Consider the following 22,177-nt stretch of genomic DNA (forward strand, 5'->3'; position numbering starts at 1 on the left):
AAAGTAGTCGTGTAATTGTTTTTACAGAATGACTGTAATTGTTGTGCTCCTCTCTCTCTCTCTCTCTCTCTCTCTCTCTCTCTCTCTCTCTCTCTTTCTCTGTCGCTTTTTAAGTGTTTTAGCACATTCCGTTGTTAATAAAAAAAAAGCTCTTTATGTTTTTTGGTGAAATAATATTGACATTTTTGATGCTATTCATAAACTTATGGCTACTCTGTTAGAAATGTTACAACAATGCAATTATGTTCCTTCACTTCCAGATTATGGCTCCAACGGTGTGGAACCTGGAACACAGAAGTTTAAAACTCAGTTTTTAAACTTCAATATCCATCGTCAGCAGTTTTGTAACAATAGGACTTTTTAGTAAAGGTCTCTTTGCTTAATCATACGTGCAATACTTTGATAATGAGAAACCTTTTTTTCCTCTATCAGTCAATATTAAGGCTGGTCTCAATTTGCACAGAGCAGCAGGAATACTTGATTTCAGCCGATTTCTTGGATTTCTGTCACTATTTCTGTTGATTTTAAAGTTGAGTTTGTTAGAAACAAGTTTTTAAAATGTTTGTCAAAACGGTGGTACTTGGAAAACTTTACCATGACCTCATTGCGGCCCAGCCTTCTGAAAATGGTTTGAGCCACTCGACCGACGCAGGGCGCTCCTGAGCAACAGATGGCGCTAATGTGACTTGAAAGAACGAACCGGATAAAGGAAGAAGCGCAGCGCTCGCGCTTCCGGGCGGGATGATTTTAAAATAAACAAGATGGATTTGATCGCTACGCTGCAATTTCTGAACCTGAACCAAGTTCCACAAGGTACAACAGAATTATTTTGTTGTATTCATTACGAGAGTTTAGGAGAATGTCGGGATATTTGGCTTCTTACCGGTTCATTTGGCTGCGGCTCTTGTCGCAGTTTCCCGGTTTCGGTCAGGATGGCAAAACTGTCAGATTCTGTCATTGGGGTCGACGAGATCAGATTTATTAAAAAAGCTAACAAAAAAAAGCCAATAAATGCATTTTCTGTTTCTAAGGGGTCTTCGAAGCGGTTTTATTTTAGTGCAAATATATAAAATGATGTAGCACAAAAACATGCATGTGAATAAAATGTGTAAAAATACAGAAGGCATATAAAAGCAATGTAAATAGTCTACATAAACGACTACTTGCGTCTTTTATGTAGACATAATGGAAAATAGTCCAATATTATTAAACTCCAAATTAAAGCTAGTTTTAAAGGCGACAAAAGAAGGCTTACTAATGACTTTAGGGCAATAAGTGCCGAATTATTACCATAAAATGACGGAAACGTGCTAAACAAAAAAATGTCTTCAGTTTAAAACGTTCCAATCCGCTCAGTCATTTTCAGGTCTTCCGGTAAACAGACTATAGTTTTAAACTTTTAAATATGTGTCGAACTTATTCGTAAATATACGCACTTAGCAAAAAGTTATCCTTGAACAGTTACATAAGTATCTTCCTCTTCTGTTTTGTGGAGAGTAATAAATGAGCATTATCATCGTGTTACTGTAGTCCATTTGAATCAAATTTTCACCTACACTGTTACTTGAATCCAGGAATGTTCTCTTGGTTTTGTCTAATTATTTTCTCCTGTCATTCACAATAAATGTGATGGAGCAAAAAGTATCATCTTAGAATGTAGCATTTATTCCCTGTTTAGGAGACAAGTGCTTCAGTAGAAGATGATCCTTATTATTTCTTATTACTCAGTAGAATTTTTCAATGTTGATATTTTTAAAATTCTGATCACATTCATCTTCTGTAGACTTCAACCATTTCAGGTCAATAAACAGAATGTGGTTCAGAGCGCAATTAATAATACATAATAAGACATAATTATCAAGTGGTATTTTCAAATTTCCTGTCAACTTTAAACATTTTTTAACTCAAAAACACGATAGGCCGCTGCATGAATGACTGACCTAGCCCCCAAACACCAGGCTTAGCTGGGGGAAACCTTGAACCGACTTACCTTCTTGGTTGCTACTATTGACTCACCTCTCATATAAATTTTTCTAAACATTGGACCGGTTCAAGATGGCTCCTGGGAATGGGACTGGTGCCTGTTTACATTTTTACAGGAAAGTTTGAGACGGTTCCCAAACTTAGTTTCTCTAGCAGTAATCAATGCATAGCAAGTGTCTGACTTGCACTGTGATTTCTAGACTGGGTTGATGCCGTGTGGGACTTGGAGTTCATGGAGAGGAAACCGCTGGACCACATCATAGAGGACGAAGTGTGCGCCGGTGGAGAGAAGTCCTTCAGAAGCCTAATCCACTGTCTGCTGGAACATGCTGCAGATCAGCAGCAGCCTGCAGGCAGGGACGGAGCATCACAGGTCGGCTCTCATACCACTTTCCCAACAGTTCACTCTGATTGCTGAGTGTAATATATAGCTGGAGAATGCTCTGGAGCTTGTTTTTGCTTCCTGCAAAAATCAGTCTGCTGATCCTCCAGCCCTGCTTGTTTCCAAAGCTGCAGGGTGTCTGGGTGATCCTCGGAGAAAACAGGGTGTCTGTGAAGTCTCTGGTGGCTGTTCTGTCCTCCTTCGTCCTGGCAGCAAGAACCAAAGGGGCCAACGTTCAGCAGAGGGTTTGCGGACTGCATGCAGCTTCTGTCTACCTGCTGCTGCTGGGGATCCCAGGTGAGCGTATCTGGAAACTATTTGTTAGAGCTTCTCAAATGCAAGAATTTAAATTTGCAACTTGTTTGTTTTGTCTTTGATCTTAAAATGTGTAAGCTATATGATTTGTTTTTAGAAAATCAGTCTGATACAACAACTCTTCTCAGCTGCGAAAGAGTCACAGAAAAAAGAACGAATGGTTTTGATATAAATAAAAATCAACTGCAATGTTTTTGTAGCTACTGTTTTAGTAAATCTGTACAAACTGCACTCCATAGAGAAAGTTATGGTGACATTGGATGTGAATCTCTGTCCTGTGGGTTCTATTGGGTTCTGGTAGGGAGTGAACTCACCACAGGGAGGCAACACCTGTCGGCCAGACATCGATCACTGAGGGAATGTCTTCAGTTTTTCCTCCTAAAATGTCCACTGAACTGAAGATGCAGAATTAAGACATTTATTATCCCATCTCTGTGGAAATAATGATTTACCTATTTGTCCACCATCTCAACAGAGCTGGGTTGCAATGGTGGACTAAAAATTAGTTCTGCTTGACATGTTGCTAAGAAAAAACCCCACATATCCCCTGCTACATAAATAAACTGAACAGAGTTAAAATGAAGCCATTAATTTGGAAAGTCTTTGAAGAAGACAGATCTGAGCTTCAGTAAATCACATTTGATTGTTTTATTTTCCTCTTCAGTTAGTTATCTGTATTACATTTTCCTGGTTTGCTTTTATTTTTTCAAAGGTTAATCAAGGTTTCCCCCAGAAAACTTTCTAAGCCTGGTGGTTGATTTGCTAGGCAGTCATTCATCCAGCAGCCTGTTGTGTTTTTGAGTTAAAAAATGTTTAAAGTTGACAAGAAATTTTAAAATATCACTTGATAATTATCTCTTATTGAAAGATTGGAAGATTAATATCTGAACATCAACTATAAAGTTTTAAAAAATGCAAACATTTTAAACAGACTTGAATAAATAAGCAGGGCTTAGCCTGGTCGGGGCACAACTATAGACTGGTAGCCTGCCAGGCTTATAATACTCTGGGGGAAACCCTGGGTTAATCATTAATCCATTAGATATTAGCTGTGGGCAAGAAACTGTCTTAACAGGGTAATGGGTTGGTTAATGTACGGAAGCTGCAGAGATGCATGTCGAACTGCAACTCTGCAGTTAAACATGTCGCCACTGGTCCAATCAGGCTGCGGAACCAGAGAAAACTAGTGAGTCCGACTTTGTTTTGTCAAGGTTCCACACAGAAGCAACACTAACTTTAGTGACCTCTCATTGGCATAACCGGGTGTCCTTACCGCCAGCGTGATTAACAATCTTTACTGTATTTACACTTATCCATAGCCAGCAGTTTCAGGTTCCTATTCTGGTCCCTAGCTAATATTTGACTATGGTTGCTGCTCTCTCCTGCCATGTTTAGGTGTTAGGGTACACTGACCTCCAACTCTACTCTTAGCTGGAATCTACATTTTCTTTACTTTATAAATATCTGTTTCTTCCAGGAAGCATCGCCAACAAGGTTTTCCACGAGGTTTTGTTGGACACGTGTCTTGACCTGACCTTCCACTGCTGGCCCCAGGACTCTGGAAGGAAGCGCAAGAAGGACGGCCTGAAAAGCTCCCAGGCTGACAGCAAACGCTCCAAACCGCAGCGGAGAGACTCTCCAGAGGTGCAGCACCAAATCATAAATCAGTAGCAACCCAACAGATCATCTAGATCTGCTCAGTCCACTGGATTATTGCAGCTTGTTGCTCCAAACACACGCAGGTTCAGTGGAGCATCTGTTAAACCTTTGGGAGACGGTTTTACAAAGACATGCTTTACTGTCCTTCTCTCAAGCTTTCAGATTCAGATTTAATAGCGCAGACCCCCAGAGATACAAGACACCACATTGCATTCTATTTTTTTCCTGCTTTCAGATGGAAATGGAGGAGGAAGAAGAGGAAGATGAGCTGCATTTTTCTGGCCAGGAGCTGACGAAGATCAGAAATGCTATTGCTGTCTTGGTTCAAAGCCTCCTCCGTCTCCTGCAAACGTTCTCACTTAAAGACAGACCACAGATGGCCAGCAACTGCACGCAGGTAAGCTCCCCCCACCCCCCCACACACACATAGTAACGCCCTGTGCCATGCTGCTTCCTGTCAGCCTGTTAGCAGGTAGAACATTCTTTTCTTCTCCACAGATCTTCACCAAGCTGCTTTACTTGGAACCTGTGTTGAGGGAGCTTACCTTTGCTGTTCCACGGTGAGTTTTCTTTCTGCCGCTGCCACATTGAAGAAAGGTCCATCGGTCCTGGAGATGAAAGCGAAACCGGTTATCATTTCTTCACAGGGATCTGTGTGAGCTCCAGAGTGTCCCGGAGATGGCCTTCCACGGCCTGAAGCTGCTCTGCTCACCGAGACACGGAGAGCAGAAAGAGGTAGGATCCAAGTTATTTCACAGATGCACACATGCTACACACGACTGGATCAGAACCAGGGTGTAAATAATAGAGCTTTAAAACGGAAACCACCTGGTTCTGATCCAACAGAACCAAATATGCAAATACTTGAAGCTTTGTCTCTGCTCTATAAGTTTTGATCAGCAGTGGGTTTTTTTTTAAAGAATTGTACTGGACAGTTAGCTTCCCACCAGACAGACCCATTCTCATCTTTTGACAAAGCCACAGTGTTTTTGTGTCCAGGGGTCAATCTAGCCTGGTTTAAAAACAAGAACTGGACTTTTGGTGTTTGAGAAACATTTGCTTCCTGGAGGCGTGGAGTTTTTTTAAAAATTTTACTCTGTTGCTAACATTTGCTTGTGACGTATTTAATGCGCCAATTTGAGGCTTAGAAGAAGCTAACCTGAAATTTCCTGAGCCGTAAACAACCGTCCTCCACTGCAAAGGGAGAAAGGGCATTCAGTTCAGTTTAGTTTAATATTTGGAATTGTCACCAACGTGGACTAAACGGTTTGGTTCACTTCCTCCGCTGCCAAACATGGCTGGTTCCCCATACGTGCAGTGATTGTCAACTCTGCCTCCTTCAGTCCCTGCGGAGGGTTTTCCATCGGCTGCTCTACGTCATCCTGATGATGAGTAAAGGCCACAGCGGGAAGCCGGCCCTCCTTGTCCCGAACCAGGCCGTCCTCACCACCCGCGACCAGGCCATCCACTTTGTTTGGTAAGCAGCTATGCTTAAGGTTAAGTTGTAAACATGACTGAACCTAATGAACTTAACGTCACATTTTATGGTGACGTTGAGTGTTTTTTCTTTTTTTGTTTTGTTTTTTGCTAAAATCCCTTTCAGCTGAAAATGACTTTGGTCATTATTTTAGGAAGGAGATGAAGTGCAGCAGTAGATCACACCATCAACATATTGTGGAGCTGGCGTCTTTATATAGCTTCCAGGTCTTTTGACATGCTACATTGTTCATGCTTGTTCTGTTTTTGTGACTCCAGTCATCTGGTGGATGAGCTGAAAGAACTGGCTTCACCTTTCCTTCAAATTCTCCTGCAGCACATCTGCTTCCAGGTGAATCTAATTCTTCCATGGTGATGGGAGAAAGGTCTAGCAGTGGCAGCAAATATTTCCATCACTGCCTGATCACTCGGTCATGGTTCTGTTGTGCTGCTGTGTAGATGGTGGAGAAAAGCGAGTATCGTAACCATGGAGCCCAGGCCGTGGGTATGCTAACATCTCAGATGGCCGATATGGACTACGCCTGCTTCATAAAGTGGCTTTTCATCTTCTCTGGTCATTCAAAGGTAACACAAGACTTTTTTTTTGTTTTGTTTTGTGCCTCCTCGTGAGGCGTAAACTTGATCAAGTTTGTAAAAGTGTAAAAAAAAAAAAAGTTCTTACCTGTTCTCACGGTGTGGTGTAATATTAGTGGCTCCATATAAACCTGATCTTGTGTCGGACTCGGGACATTTGAGGTGAGCCATGGCATGAATAACATGCGTGGATCACAGCAAAGAAGGACAATCTGAAACGTGCGATTGGCTGCTTCTGTATTTGTTGCGATTTCCAAACAAATATGGTGAACGGAGAGTCTGACTAATCTCTAATGATCCACAGTATAAAAAAAAAAGGGCTCAATGGTTCAATTTGTCTGAAGTATGGAAGTGCTTGATTTAAAAGATGATAAACAGGACACTTGTTTTGAAACAGAGGAGAAGCTGCAGCGACTGATGAGTGAAGAATCTACAGGGATTCCTTTGTCTTTAAAAGCATTTCATTATCTGTCTGTTATGTTTTAATATTTTTTTTCTGCATGTTTGACTTCAAGCAGGCTGTAGGTGACGCTTCATACATGTAATTCATACGGTGAAAGTGATTACATTTTATTTTGTTGGATGCATAAAAGAAAATGTTTATGTAAAAATAAAAAAAAGTATAATTGTTTAGAATAACTGATTAATTGAAGAATTAGACAATGGATCAATAAAAAAACATTGTTATTGACATCTCTGCTTCTCATAGTGTGATGATGCCTTTGTTTCCATGCTTTACATAAGACAGAAAAAACACATTAAGATGGAGAATAAAGAACTTTTATGTAGCATAATTGTGATATTTGAAGTTTTCTTTAAAGTAATGTTAAAATCTCAGTATTGTGTCTCGTCTGGAAGCGAGGAGAGTTGCTACAGACTGTGCTTAGATATTTAGTTGAAGGATTTCTGCTCAGCTTCTTCCTGGTTCCAGTGTAGTGAGTTAGTTGGTCAAACATTGTATGGCAGCATCCCAGAATAAGGAATTACCACTGTCAGGCGAAAACCTACATCTGGCATCTTAGCCTGCTGGCTTGGGGAAAACCTCAATCCAAAAATATCCGAGATGTTAAAATGTTTCAGTCTTTCTTGAAACTGGTGCTGCTAAAACTGAAGTCTTTCCAGTCTGACAACACAAGGTGCTGCTCTATCTGCAGATGGTGCACCGCCTGTTCTCCGTGGACGTGGTTATGGTTTTGTTGACTCAGCCGGAGAGAAGCTCTGAGGAATGTCAGGATCCGGAACTCGCCAGGTTCATGTCACACAAGTTCCTGATCCAGGACCTGTTGTTCACTCGACGAACGGACGAGTCTCCCACCGTCCAGGGCCACGCCCTTTCCTGCCTGGCTCAGTGTCTGGAGCTGCCATCGCTCAACGTCACCCGGGCCGTCCACACGCTCTTCTCTGCCAGTGAGAAAGCACCTAGACTCTAGGGCTGGGCGATATGGATAAAAATAATAATAATCTCTACAACAAACACCAACATTAATATACCTACATTTTCTGTTTCAGCTGGGATGCAGACGGTGCTGGAAGAGGAGCTCACCACAGGTACAGCCTGACGGTTCCTGGCTGAGAGCTTGTTGCTGTGCTGGAAACATAACTCACAGCAGGAAACGTGCTCACTGTTAATAAAGGTGTTAGCTGGAAGTGTGTATTTGGGAAGACGCATCACTGCACAGATCAGACAACGATTACATCTGTGTGTTTATTGCTTAAAGTTCCACAGCAGACGACATTCGGAGGATTTTTGGTGAAGCATTCCACTCCAAACTAATGCAAAGTCATGATAAAATGTTAAGGATTTCTAAAACTGAATTGCTTAAACAATCAATATAAACAGGGTTGCGTTTATATTGATTGGGTCTTAAAATGTTGATTATAAAAACAGCTGCAGGTCAATAGGAATCCATGTATCCATGTGTGCATCCATCGTCTTCTGCTTAAAGAGGAACCTCTGTCAGCTTTCAAGTAAAATTGCTGCAAACTCAAAACGGTTAAAGCCACAGACCTCTATGAAAAATAAAAAATCTGACTCGTGGGTTTATTTCAAGACCTAAGCTGAACTGAACTGGCTTTTAAACTCTAAAATGTTCAAGAAGAATGTTAACATTGTCTTAATTTTTTGTTTTTATGTTGTTTTTATGTGTAAATAAGCGTGTTTAGATGATAGATGGGTGTGAGGAAGTTGGCCTGGGTGATTGTTGACATTTTTCAGCAGATTTGTCCTGAGGGTATAAGGAGCAGATGGATCCACTAGTTTTTTGTTTTTTTTAACTGGACCAAAGTGTTGCATGTTGATGGATGCCTCTGTGTTGTAGGATCTTCTAGTTCCCAGAAAACCTACCAAACTCTTCCCTTCAGGACGGTGGAGCTCAGCAGTGCTGACAGCTCCAGCTGCGATGGTGAGCTTTTTTCCACATATGTCCCGGTTTAGTCAGCGTATTTACACGCCGACAAAGTGAACGTCAAATGTCATGTTGTATTTTCGCTCCAGCTAAAGAGAACCTGGCCCTTCTCCTGCGCCGCGTCAGAGACTCTAAAACCAACGTGAGGAAAGCGGCTCTGCAGGTACTCCGATCAAACCGTCGTCACACGGCTTCACGTTTTCCAGCTGTTTGTGTTTCACCTCGTTCTGCTTCATCTATCTGTTCTGACGTCCGTTGCTCAGGCTTTGGTGGGTCTCCTGAAACACGGCGTAATTCCCACAACCTGGGAGAACCTAGAAACCCTGGCGGAGCGCAGCAGAGACCCGGCTGTGTCTGTGAAGAAGAGGGCCTTACAGTGCCTGGGAGAACTGCTCACCGTGAGACTGGATTCTTCATTGTCTTTGTCTTCAGAGGTGAGCTAAAAATGTGACGATTAGGAATCACGAAACGACTGCTTGATGTCCCCGCCAGGCGAAACCAGGTTGCATGGAAGTCCAGAAGGCGTGGCTGCTGGGTGTGGTCCCAGCTGTGGTGGACTCTGAGAACTCTGTCCAAGATAAGGCTTTGGAGGTTCTGGACCAGGTTCTGCTCAGTCGGGTGAAGCCCTACTCTGAGAGGCGCCACATGGACAACAGCGAGAGGCTGACCTGGAACCTGCTTGACCTGCTGTGTAACGAGTGCCGGAACCTCGGGTCAGCATGTTGTTCCTCACAAACCTTATTTATCTCTTTTCTGAACTCCTGCAGAGACGAGCAAATTGAGCTCATCGTCAGTCGACTGAGCAGTCTGCCAGGTTGGAGAGAAATTTGAATTTGGTAGATTTTTATTATATCACACAAAAGTTTGATGCATTCAGAGTTTAGATTAATCTGATTCCTAAAATTATTAAAAACAAACTGCTTCCTAACAGGCCTCAGATAAGCAACATATGGCTTTATTAATGTTTTCCACACATTTCACTCATTGATGGCTAGTAAACATGGGCCACCTCTATAAAAGCTGGCGGCTTTTAAAGAGGAACACACTGGGGGAAATGCTAAACATGTGAATGTTTGAATGTAGTGTGAAGCACTTTGCGGTCCTCTGGACTTGACATAGGACGATACAAGTACAGACCTTTTACCATTTTTTCCATGACTGGTCAAAATTGCAATTCCACCCAAAATTTGTGAATTATGAGTGATTTTTGCATTAACAGCTGCAATCGCAAATTCCTGGAGTGACTGTGTTAGATATACTTCATTTCCCATTAGGTATCACTGCTAATACCATATGACCAACCTCCTCCACAATCCCTCCAGAAACAAATGGCAACAAGATGGAAATAAATATCAGTTTATATCTGCCAATTGGACCGATACATATATGTTAAAAAATTACTTGTATCAGCCGATACTGATGTTGGTGCCGATGTGTCGTGCATCCCTAAGCAGAACCTGGGCATTCAGAGTTCTGTGGGTGGTTTTTAGGACAGATGGGATTGGGGTTCTAAGACCCAGAAGCACATAAATCAGAGGCAGCAGATCATCTCAAGCACCTCATCACTGCAAAGCATGGCAGAGGAGGTATGACCTGTGATCTCTGAGGCCATCGGTCCAGTTGGTTTTTAGTTATGTAATATAAAATAGCATTGCATGTGTAGTTGTTTGTGTTTTAATGCCCAGAAGTAGAAAAGAAGGCAATTTACAAAAAGGAAATAAAGATGTTTGGTTGTTGAAGTCACAGACGACATTTTTCCTCCACAGACGGTACTTCAGCAGGGCCTTCACCATCTGGTCCAAACAGAACAAGTTCACCCCAACATTCATCTCTAACCTGATCTCCCACACGGAAACGGAGCACGCTGCAGGGGCCTGGCTGTTGCTCTCTAAGGTCGTCCCCTCAGTGTCCACAATATCATGCAGCAAGATCCTGGAGGCCTGGGACAACATGGTCAGGTGAGGACATCAGATTTCATGTTCACAGTGTGAACATGAAATCCCTGTACATTCATAAGGTTTCCCCTAGCAAACTTTCTAGGCACAGTGGTGCTATAACAGTCATTCATCCGGTGGCCTGTTGGATTTTTGGGTTAAAAAATCTTTAAAGTTGACAGAAAATTTGAAAATATCACTTATAATTATGTGTTATTGGAAGGTTTTCAAATAATAATACCTGAACACCAACTATAAAGTCTGTAAAAAAAAAAAAAACAAAAAAAAACAAACATTTTAAAAAGTCTGAAATAAATAAGCAATGCTTAGCCTGGTGGGGGCACAGGTGAAGCCTGGTGACCCGCCAGGCTTATAATACACTGGGGGAAACCCTGGATTTTACATTTTAATGTTGACATTCTTCTTTTTTCATAGATCACATGATGTGGACGTGACTAACTGCTGTCACATCCTTTCTGTTGTCGGAGACATTGCTGCTCATTTAAACGAGGACACCAAGGGCAGGATAACTGGTGAGGAGCTGGACATGAATCTGTCCTGGAGGACACATCAGCCATCCTAATGTCTCTCCTTCACTCTGTCCTCTCCAACTAGCTGATCTGATGTCGTGGCTCAAGACTTTTAGTCTGTCTCTGGAGGTGATCAGTGCAGCCATGCAGACGCTTTACCAACTTGGCTGTAGTGAAGACATCAAACTCACACAGGTTGGAAAATCAGAAACATTAACTCTGTATAGAAATGTTTAGACTCTTAATTTCTGTCTTTGTAAATCACTACAGAGCTTCAGAATTAGAATTAGAAACTGGTTTATTTTACTTTTAACTTAAACATGCTCAGAACTCAAAGCTACATTTATATACATAGTTTATAAACTAAACCTTTTAGTTTATAGTTTAGCAAAATCGATGATTTGCTCCTAATTATCTGACTTAATTTATTGTTCAAAGAACAATAAATTATAACAATAAATTAAATTCCAGTTCCTTAAATATATTTAAACAATAGTAAAAAAATAAATAATAACAAGAAGGCGTCTCCCATTGTTGTGTTTTTGGGTGAGACGTTTCACCCGTGATGATCAGACGGTGCTTCAATCAGCTGTGGCTATAATCCAGTAACTTGCCACCATCAGCATGTGAATGATTGATTGACTGATCGATTGACTGACTGACTGAATGTAGTGTGAAACCCTTTGGGGTCCTCTGGACTTGATACAACGCTATAACCAGACCATTTACAAGTGATGCAGCAGAACACTGAATTTTACTCCCTTGATTCCTAAACTCTGACAGCTTAAGCTGCAGTATGTATCTTTCACAAAAATGCGTTTTAATATTTGTTCAACCTGTCGCCATGTTGTCACAGACATAATAATATGATCTGTGAAAAAAAAATTGAGCTCCACCACTGACTGCTGTTACCATCCAAAGAGAGGCAACACTCACAGTCCAAATCAGCCAATCAGAGCAAGGGGGAGGGTCTTGTTGCTGAATGTGCTAATGGCGGTCAAAGAACTTTTTATTTATCTGCTGTCATCAGTGGCTATGCTAACCACATATGCTAACTAGCCCTAGCAGTTAGCGTAGAAGAAAGTGGGGGAGCACTAGAGTGATTGGCAGCGTTAAAACCCTCCTCCTGGCTCTGATTGGTTGTTTCTGATTAAGTGGTGTATTTCTGCGGTTAATACTGGGAGAATCAAGAGGAGCGTGACGATTTTTTTTCTTCTTTTCAGATTAACCGTCTTACACTGTCATGACTTAAGGATATTAACAAATAAAAAAAAAAAAAAGATCATGCCTTTTTTGTAAAGGTTGCATACTATGGCATTAAGAAAATAATAATAAATTATTTTATTGTCTTTCATCAATTCAGGAAAAATGAAGAATATGGTTGATTTCCTTCTCTTTCACCAGGCTTTTCTGAACCAACACTGTGGTGAGCTGGTGTCCATCTGTGAGACTCATTTAGCCAGCGTCCTCCTCAGTGAGAACGGAGCCCAGAACCTCAACGAGGATCTGATGGTGAGACTCCTTCAGACCTCACCAACCCCCTCAGAGCGGAAGTTAACAATTATCTGTCAGGACCAAAGTTGTTACAGTCGGCGAGAATACACACTTCATTGTTGTTTATAGTAAAATCCATAATGTGACATTAGAAGTTATCTACATAGTCAGGAGAAAATCATCACTGCTATAATTGTGACAGAAATCTCTGTTTTGAACAGTGCCGAAATAAATGAAAGATTTCAGCTCATATGGCTCTGTAGCACAAATTATTTAAGTACATTTCTTAATAGTAGTTTCACTCTTTAGAAGAAAGAGCAGCTGTTCTTCAGTGGTCTATGTGCCTCGTTGGGACGTTGCTCCTCTGATTGCAGATGTTCTGTGTTCCAGATAAAGCACCTCCATACTCTGGGTGTGGCTTCGCTTCACTGTCCAGCAAAAGTTGGCAAGAGGACGGTGCTGCTGGTGGAGTCTGTCCTGACGTCACATTCCGAGAAGCTGGCGGGTACGAAAGCATTCTGTATCTCACTGAGACGTCAACGGATCACTGCTGACCTGTTGACTTCATGAGCCAATTTTGCCTACACTCCTCAAAGAGGCAACTGTTTGCAGCTGAAAGACAAAAAAGCTGGGCAACATCACTAGGGGTGCACCGATTTATCGGCCAGTCGATTTATCAGTGCAGATTTCCTTAATTTTGGGAGCTCAGTGATCGGATGATTTTTTCATATGAAGTCGATCTTATCCACCGATCTTATCTAGCTCGGCTAAGGTCTAAGAACCAACTTCTGTCCTCTCTTGCTCTCTGGTGAGAAAGGTTTGACTGACAAACCGGCCCACTAAGTTCTGTCTGCACATCTATAATTGACAATAGTGACCCCACTGTTACCAACTCAACAACTTTATTTCTATATTGAGCAATATTTCAGACCAAAAAGATTGGTATCGGCTAAAATCGGAATCAGCAGGTTAAGCTTTTAAAAATATCGGTAATTGTCGATCGGCCATAAAACTGCAATCGGTGCAGCCCTAAATATAACCAATATTTATTTAGCTAACTTCTTTGCAGAGATCCAAAGAAAATCTTTTGTTTGTTTTTGCCTTTATGTTATGGTCTAAGAACAGTGTTGTAAGAGAAACATCTGCTCCTGACTGACCCTTTCTGTTTTCTACTGCTGGTGACCAACAGCCTGTCAGGAGGAGCTGCCAGCATCACTGCCTCTGTCTCAGTTCAGAGAAAACTCTCTGCCCACCAGGATCAAAGCCCACGGCGTGATCACATTAGGTGAGCTCTGCTACTGCTCGATCTCTCACACGTTCTGTCAAGCCCGTGTTAATCACTCCGTCATCTCTCTGTGGCATCAGGGAAGCTGTGTCTGCAGCACGAAGAACTGGTCCAGAAATACCTGCCGGTGTTTGCCAGAGAGCTGGAGGTCGGCACAGAGGTCGCGGTGCGCAACAACATTGTGGTGATAATGTGCGACCTGTGTGTTCGCTACACCAACATCGTGGATCACTACATCCCCAACATCTCGGCCTGTCTGCGAGACGACGAGGCCGTCATCAGGGAGCAGACACTCATCATGCTGACCAACCTACTCCAGGTACGTATGAGCGACTGTCGCTGCCACGGCCTTCCAGCTGTGGGTCTGACCCTCCGTCCTGACTCTCTGTTCCCAGGAGGAGTTTGTGAAATGGAAAGGCTCTCTCTTCTTCCGCTTTATGATGGCCCTGGTTGATCCAGTTCCTGCCATTGCCAGGTAAATTACTAAAGGAAGTCCACTGGAGTCTGTCTTTGACAACAAAGCAAAGGACTGTTGTATGTAATAAACACAGCCGACGTCACGTCTGCTCCTTCCCTGTTGCAGACTGTGTGAATACTGCCTGCTTCATCGGCTGCTCAAGAAGAACCCTGAGATGTTCAGCCAGCACTTCATCGAGTGCATCTTCCAGTTTAACTCGTACAACAAACACACGTTGTACAACAAGTTCCCTCAAAGTGAAAGGTACCTGACTAAAGATGCAATGTCATAAATCTGCAGCTTTTGTTAAAGTTTAAAAATACCAATTTTAGCTGATATTGCTGTCTCTACAATAAGAATGTGTAGTGGCAGCACTGACAACAATTTTATTTATTTTTTTGCCCTTGACTTTTGGTTGTGCTTTGTCATTAATTTATCGTTGTAGCAGAGGTGACGTCACATTGTGTGTTAGAGATGGAAAATAAGGGTTTTACTTGCATTTCTGAAAAAAAAAAATTAGTTAATCTTAGCCTTCTGACTTAAATGTAATTTAATTTTAGTCATAATTTATTCATCAGAATTGTTTTAGTCTAGTCTTAGTTGACTACAGTAAAATTTTAGTCAATTAAATCTAGAGTCAATTTAGTCAAAATGTAGTCAATTTTGACTTGTGTTTTATTAACACAAAATGAATCTTGTTTTCACCAATTGTAGCATATTGTCTGAATAATATATACACAGAAAAACAGATTTGACTGGCGAGGCTTGTAAACTAGTGAGAAGCTTTCGTACAAACTGGCGAGAACCTTTTACTTGAACTCATCAAATGTTTTTTGAGTTCAGTTGAAATGAGACGTGTTTCAGTGAATGTCGTGCATATAAAAGTTAATTCTGATTAATGTTCCTGGTGGCACCAACTTATCTGCCAACGGACACTAGATCATGTTGATTAGACCAAGAGAGTCTGAGATGCAACTTTCCAAAAATAAGTAACTGTTGACCACATGGCATCGTCGGTCATCCGACATGCATGACTCCTACTAGGTTTGGTGCAAATTGATTTCAGTCTGAAAACCTTTTGGTCACCAGCAGACGTTGCTTATAATAATCACCGCTGACCTGCTTTGCTCACACACTGAAAGGCCATCTTTATTTGATGCGTTTAATAGTTTTTCTTTGTGTTTCTTTTGTGAAGAGAAAAGGTCTTGTTCTCCCTGAAGGGCGCTCAGCACCGCGAGAAGCGCTTTCGCATCTATCGCTTCCTGTTGGAACATTTCACAGACGCCCAGCGCTTTAACACCACCATCAAGATCAACCAGACCGTCTTAGGTAGCCACACGGCTGCTCACCGACCTCACATATTATAGCCTGGAGTTTGGATCAGGCGCGAGAATTGGACCTTTTTGTAATAGCTTTCCTTTTTTGTTTCTGTCCCAGCATGCTTTGCGGACGAGGAGCTGCCTCTGGATGCAGACGGTGCTGAGATTTTGTCAGAGACCTTCAACGTCTTGAGTCTCAAAGAATTGAAGCTGCAGGCATTTTCAGCGCCAGCAGGGGGTGCTGGGAGTGAGGAGCCGGAGGAGGAGAACATGGCCACCATGACGAAAGCCGTCCTGCAGGTGGTGCAGAAGAAGGTGGTGTCGCAGGTAGGAGCCCTTCCCAACAGAACTTTGCGACTTTCTGCTGCTACAAATTCCAGCTGTGCGGAGACTGAAAGCGTCGCTCCGCTGCTGTTGTCCACAGGTTCAGAAGAAGGCCTTCATAGAAAACACAGTTCCTCTGATCATCAGCTTAAAGAACCTTCTGGAGCAGAAACGATCCCCTGTCCTCAAAGACCTCATGGGCTACCTTAAGGTACGGGTTTTGTACTCGTATCATATTTTTTTTTGTCACTCATCTAAAGAAGAATTTCAAACTAAGCTTCATAAAAAAAAATAAAAAAATCTGAATGAAGTTTTATTCATCAATTGCGTTCCACGTTCTCCATCAGGTGACGATGCAGGACTACCGTAACGAGGTGAAGGAGTTTTTTGCCGGAGACGAGCAGCTGGCAGCTGAAGTGGAGTTTGCTCTGAAGACGGCCGAAAAGGAAAGAGAGATGGAGGAGCAGATGGAAAACTGCAGCGTGACGCCCGGCGCCCAGACGCCCACTGCGAAGGTTATCGAGCAGAGAACAAACGTCACGGCAAACTCTTTCATTTATTCTGGTTTAACATCCAGACGATCGCCATAGAACGTCTACCAAGCTCCAAAACGCTGTGAGTTTCTGACCGACACTGAAGGCATCACCGCTCTCTCCTCTCCTACTCAGAGTTCGGATCCGAGGTCTCCCGCCAAGAGAGCCCTCCTGCCCTTTAACTTCGCCACACCACAGCCGCCTCGTCCAACCCCCGCCTCGTCCAGACTGGCCCTGACTGACAGGTAGCTTCTACTGTTCTAGATCTCACCCTGAGGCAGCACAGATATACGGCCAACAGAATCCACCTGTAGGTCCGCACGCAGGCAGGAAATATTAAGGGAAAAGTATGCGACTGTGTTTGTCGTTCTCCATCAGGCGAGCAGGCTCATCCAGGCAGGAGGAGCAGAGTCAGCCTAAGTCTCTGACAGGTGAGAACCGTCCTTCACGATCACATCGGCTTCTTTCTACAATCGGGGAAACGTTACTTCTTTTTTTTTGTGATGTTTTCTTACAGCGATAATTAAAGGAGGGGTCAGCAACAGAGCCTTCAGCACCCCAAAAGGTAAGAGTCCTTCCTCCTACACACCTCCGTCGTTTATGCGTCGGTCCAAATGTTCAACTTTTACATTGAAGGGTTAACCTTTTAGTACTGTTCTTTTTGGAAACATGGGAGCTGAATATTTGCGTCTCCCACAGGTTTCAGCGCCAGCCTCACTTTTAACGAAGGACTCAGTGCAATCTTCAGTGACCAAGGAACAAGTAAGATTTTCCCCGTTTTTTTTTAAACGTGCCTCTCTAAATAAGACTGTTTCTATGTTTTAGTTCTCAAATGGAAGAGAAGGGCGCTCTGTCCCCCTCCCCAGGGTTCCACATGTCTCAGTTTGTGGTAGTAAGCTGTTTGTTCTGTCCTTCCAGGTTCTAATGAAGAGTCCAGCATTCTGCATGTGAGACCAAATGAACAGACGTAAGTCTAACTTTACCCTCTAAACCTCATACACAGAGATTTTCCCAGGGTTTCTCTCAGGTACGCCGAACAAAAGTATTTGCCCCCTCACAGATTTCTTCTGTTCATGCCTTTTTCCTCGTACTTAAATATTTCAGATCAAACTGTCATGTTAAAGAAAAAACAGTTATCCAAGCTCATTCTATGACAAAAGTGATCCACTAGAAATCATTTTGACACACTTGGCTTAGCAGAATTGTTTTAATTCAGGGATTTGCAGCCTGGTGTTGAGAAAGAAAGATGCTCCTGCTTAAAAATCAAGTCTCCAAACACAGTTGAGGCTTACAGCTGCTCATGTGGATCAAACTTCTTCTGGCAAAAAAAAAAAAACCCAGTTATGGTCAAGCATGACTTATTTTCCATCATGCTTTGGGGCTGAAGAAAAGAATTCTTCTCAGTTGTTTGTTCTATAATCGTATTGTGGGAAAAACGAGTTTGAACAGCGCAGAAGTTCAAAAGATGGCATGAAGGTACACAACACTCACATTCAGACCAATATACTATAACACAAATACTTCTTTTTTATGAAGGCTGTTTTTCAGATCCTTTATTTTTTTAAATATATTGATGACAAAGGTGGTTTTCTCAGACACAAGTATACTGTTGTCATCTCTCTTCATTCAATCTCTAAAACGACTGTAATGACTTATTTCATTTATTAAAGGTGAATGAAGCACCGTTTTTAATGCTCCGGTGTGAGTCCTGTGAAGAGCTGCCGTTCAGTCCTCTGGTTGTTTTTCAGGGCTCCGGGGCCGAGGCGGTGGAACGTGCAGTCCCCTCTTCAGCAGAGGAAATCATCATCTAGAGTTTAGATGTTCCAGCTTCTCCATATTACATCCTGTCTTTAATACTTAATCTCTTCCTGTTTCCAGTCTGTTCAAGCTTTGATGTTTCTGTCACCGTTTTATTTTATATGTTTGCTAATAAAGGAGGTCCAAAACGAGGTGTTTAATGTACTTTCTCTCCATATCACGTTTTCACGGCCAGTAAAAAGTTTGCGTAGGTTTACTTGTGTGTTAAAATATGGCGCCACACATTTTTTTGTGCGTACTTTATACACGAAGCCCCTGGAGAGGATCTGAATGGAGGAGTGGGCCAAAATCTCTGCTACAGTGTTTAAAGACTTACAAGAAATATAACTTCTGGATGTCTGTACACGTTTAAGATCGGGGGTGTTTGAAAGCCTAACTAAACTCCTGATTATAAACTTCTCATGTTTTTGAATCCTCAGTTTATGTGCTGCACAAATAAAAGTTTTTTTCTCAGCAGTTTTCATCTACCGTACCCTGAGGGCCTACTGTTGGCCTACATACTGGAACCTCCCACTCCACACTGTAAGGTTTTGTCTTGGTCAGCGTTACCAAAACGCTTTTCCTTCTCATGGTTTTTGAGAGCAAAAGGAAAGATGCAACATCCGTGATCCTATCTGCTTAGAATAACAGGGATTTCCTCTGGAGTGCTCGCAATTGCTTCATGGACTTAAAAGGATCCGAGAGACGAATGGCTTGAGAGCATACGTCCATCTGGAGCAATTTAGCCAAATGGAACTGACGAGAGGAGGTTGCTTAAATATTTGAATCTGACAGTCCACCATCTTTATTTTCTTCTTTAATTTGGAGCTTCTTCCAGAAATTTATGACTGTAGTGTTGTGGAGAAGGTTGTTTTCTCTTAGAATCTGGAAGCTTTCCCTCAAGACAATTCCTGTGTGTCTTACTCTTTGTAAAAATTCCTGATGGGAGGCAGACTACATTTTGAAAACATTTAGCTTAATTCAAAAATACTTTATAACAAAGGGAAATCAATCGCTGTCGTAACTCATCACCCAAGTTTCTTCAGAGTCATGGATGGTAACACTGGGCAGAAGGATCTCCAGTAGAAGTCAGTCTTGCAGAGCATCTGACGGCGTCTCTGACTGAAGACTTTCGTGACATGCTAACGGTTCCACAGTCGCATGTCTTGGACAGGGTATGCATCAGTGCAAATCCACCTTATTTGCTTTTGCTTCTCTTCAAATGTCTGTCTGTATAGTTAGATATTTTCATGCAGATCAAAGTCAAATTCCTTGTTTGTGCTCAAATTTGGCAGAAAAAGAGGTGAATTCTGCCGTTCCTTCAGTCAAGAAGACTTCAGCAAACTAGAACCTGCTGTGGTGTTCCAAGAGATTGCAGTCTGCCTCATTCCTTACATAACGGTGATGAAATGAATCTTAGTAAAACATTTCTCCTGTCTCGGGTTTATTAGTCTAGGAACTGAAGCCTCTGCGGTTTGAACTTTGGCAGATTTCACATCAGGGGTTTTTGTTGCTTTAACTGGCTCTACTGAAACAAACTCTCATAATTCCAACTCTATCTCAGAAAACCCCGTTAGCAGCTACCTGGATGAATCCTGAATGTTCCATAATGTCATTTAGGATTTTAAAAGACTGTTTTTTTGACATGCGGTGACTGTTCACCACATGTTTACCCGACATTAATAACGGGCTGTGCGCTCAAGCAGTGAAGTCAGGTTTGTTTCTTATTTTCAATGGTTTTTATTGTTGCTCTCACAGTATCTCCACAGTGAATTCTCACAGGTTTTAGTTTATGCTCTAAACCTTCATGTGAGAAACAGTTTGATGTTTTACAACATGTAAAGTGGATCATCTTAGCAAAGCATAACCTTAAAGCCAAATTGTGTATGAGGATCAGTTTTGAGTGGAAGGATTAACAAGATGAACAGCCCATCATTACACTATGGTCAGAACTTAACTGTTAACTATTATTTCGAAGATTTCTTTTCCCAAGATGGAATGATTCTACTGCATAAAACCTGAGTTATTGTTGGAAACAAAGGTCGGGATAAAGTTATTGTGAATTTTCTCCAAGCCAGTTCCCCATGGACTCAGTGGATGCCAACAAAGAAAGAAGAAGAAGAAAAAATTAGAATCAATTTAATTTGTACCACACTTTTCATTAGCAAAAATCTCAAAGTGCTACACAGTGCAACTAAAATCAAGGATAAAATCGGCATCATAAAAATCCACAAATTTAAGTTTAACAAAATATCTCCAAATTTTTTTTGCCGGCATTACGGGTAATAAATGCCTTTAGAGGTAATGCCTCTAGCACTCATTCCTGACTGAAGACTCCAGATGCATTTCTTCTCATTCTTCTTCCTAAAGCAGCCTTAAGCTCATTCAGACTGCATGAGAAACAGCTGCGAACATCAGTGTCCAAGTCTTACCGCTGATTTCCAGTTGGAATTTTGTCTGGACTTTGACTAGACCATTCCAACACATGTATATGCTTTGATCCAAACCACCCAGTTGTATCTCTTGCTTAATGTTTATGGTGTGGTGGTCCTGCTGGAGGGCGAACCACCTCCTGTAGGTTTTCTGCCATCAACGCTGACCAGTTTCCCTGCCCATAATGAATTTTAAAAAAATCATCCCTACAGCATGGTGCTGCCTCCACTATGTTTGAAGATCTGTAAGTGTGGACCCAAATGCCAAGAGGCAGCTTGCAAGTGAAGAATATTTTAGTAGGAAAAAAAAATACAGAAATCCAAAAATAATGGGATTTAACAGGAGGATCCAGCAAAGAGAGACAGAAGCAGAAGTGCTTAAGTCATGGGAGAGGAAATGTGAAACAATGGACCTGGGCTGATTGGTTGACTGATTGCAGGTGTGAGGGGAGAGAGTAGAAGGCAAAATTTGATTTTTATTTTTTATTTTTTTACAACTGGTAGAGCCTAATTTTATTAATTCTGTTGAAAACATCCTGTGACTGAAAGTGAATGAGATTGTCATTCATTTCCCAGTACCATCGTGAGCAAGAACACAGAAAAAAAAATGAGCCTCAAAACAACCAATGGATCCTAACAAGATGGAAATGATGCGTTCAGGGTGATGTGCAGTGTTGGTTTTGAGCCACTCAATTTATAGGTCATAGGTAATGTATAGGTTTGTTTAGTTCTGGTTGCATCTGAGCAGAGCGCCTTCTTTTTTGTAAAAAAAAAAAAGTTTTTACCACTTTTTGAACTTGAAACATCAGTTTAAGTTAACTTTTGTTTTCAATTAAGTTGTATGAGATTTTTAGTAACTATTTCATCTATTTTTACAAGGAATAATACATTTTGTCATACAATCAAGTCAGAAGTGCATGCAAACGGCCTTCAATGGAAAGTTTTGGTCTTAGATCCTATAAGGTTCTTCAGAAAACAGTCTTGAAAAGTAAAAGGGCCGAAGGGCGTGGATACAGGAGGCCGTTTAAGGCGTCAGAGTGATGTTAGACGGAGAATGTGGAAATGTCTCAAATTCATGACTCCGTTTAGTGTTCGTGTTCCAGGAAGAAGATGAACGCTGTGTAGGGAAAAAAAAAGTTACAAAAAGGTTTGACTTCCATTAAAGAGTTAATATTTTTGAGGAAATCTGATATTTAGATATCATCAACCCAAGTATTATAACAATGCGGGGATGAAAAAAAGAGCAACCTGTGTGTGT

General features: G+C 41.8%; 1 protein-coding gene across 2 annotated transcripts; it reads left to right on the forward strand.

Annotated features, from left to right (window-relative positions):
- The first annotated feature begins 670 nt into the window (after nt 1-670).
- Nucleotides 671-18,639, forward strand: ncapd3 (non-SMC condensin II complex, subunit D3). Of its 2 annotated transcripts, none has more exons than XM_008428918.3 (35): nt 671-813; nt 2,184-2,356; nt 2,494-2,662; nt 4,158-4,324; nt 4,575-4,736; nt 4,838-4,899; nt 4,987-5,074; nt 5,683-5,816; nt 6,095-6,167; nt 6,275-6,400; nt 7,564-7,816; nt 7,919-7,957; nt 8,728-8,811; nt 8,904-8,977; nt 9,078-9,212; nt 9,307-9,527; nt 10,581-10,772; nt 11,184-11,281; nt 11,364-11,473; nt 12,683-12,790; nt 13,163-13,277; nt 13,962-14,057; nt 14,138-14,376; nt 14,453-14,532; nt 14,641-14,778; nt 15,710-15,843; nt 15,952-16,160; nt 16,258-16,368; nt 16,505-16,672; nt 16,826-16,935; nt 17,069-17,121; nt 17,208-17,255; nt 17,390-17,452; nt 17,609-17,657; nt 18,439-18,639. In XM_008428918.3, exons 1-35 carry the CDS (start codon nt 762-764, stop codon nt 18,506-18,508), a joined length of 4,203 nt encoding a protein of 1,400 aa, XP_008427140.2. In that variant the 5' UTR covers nt 671-761; the 3' UTR covers nt 18,509-18,639. The 2 variants fall into 2 exon arrangements, with proteins under 2 accessions (XP_008427140.2, XP_008427141.2); XM_008428919.2 differs by having other exon boundaries at nt 2,500-2,662.
- Nucleotides 18,640-22,177: the final 3,538 nt, after the last annotated feature.

The sequence above is a fragment of the Poecilia reticulata genome, chromosome 15 (assembly GCF_904066995.2).
Source record: "Poecilia reticulata chromosome 15, P_reticulata-male-v2, whole genome shotgun sequence".
Classification (NCBI taxonomy): domain Eukaryota; kingdom Metazoa; phylum Chordata; class Actinopteri; order Cyprinodontiformes; family Poeciliidae; genus Poecilia; species Poecilia reticulata.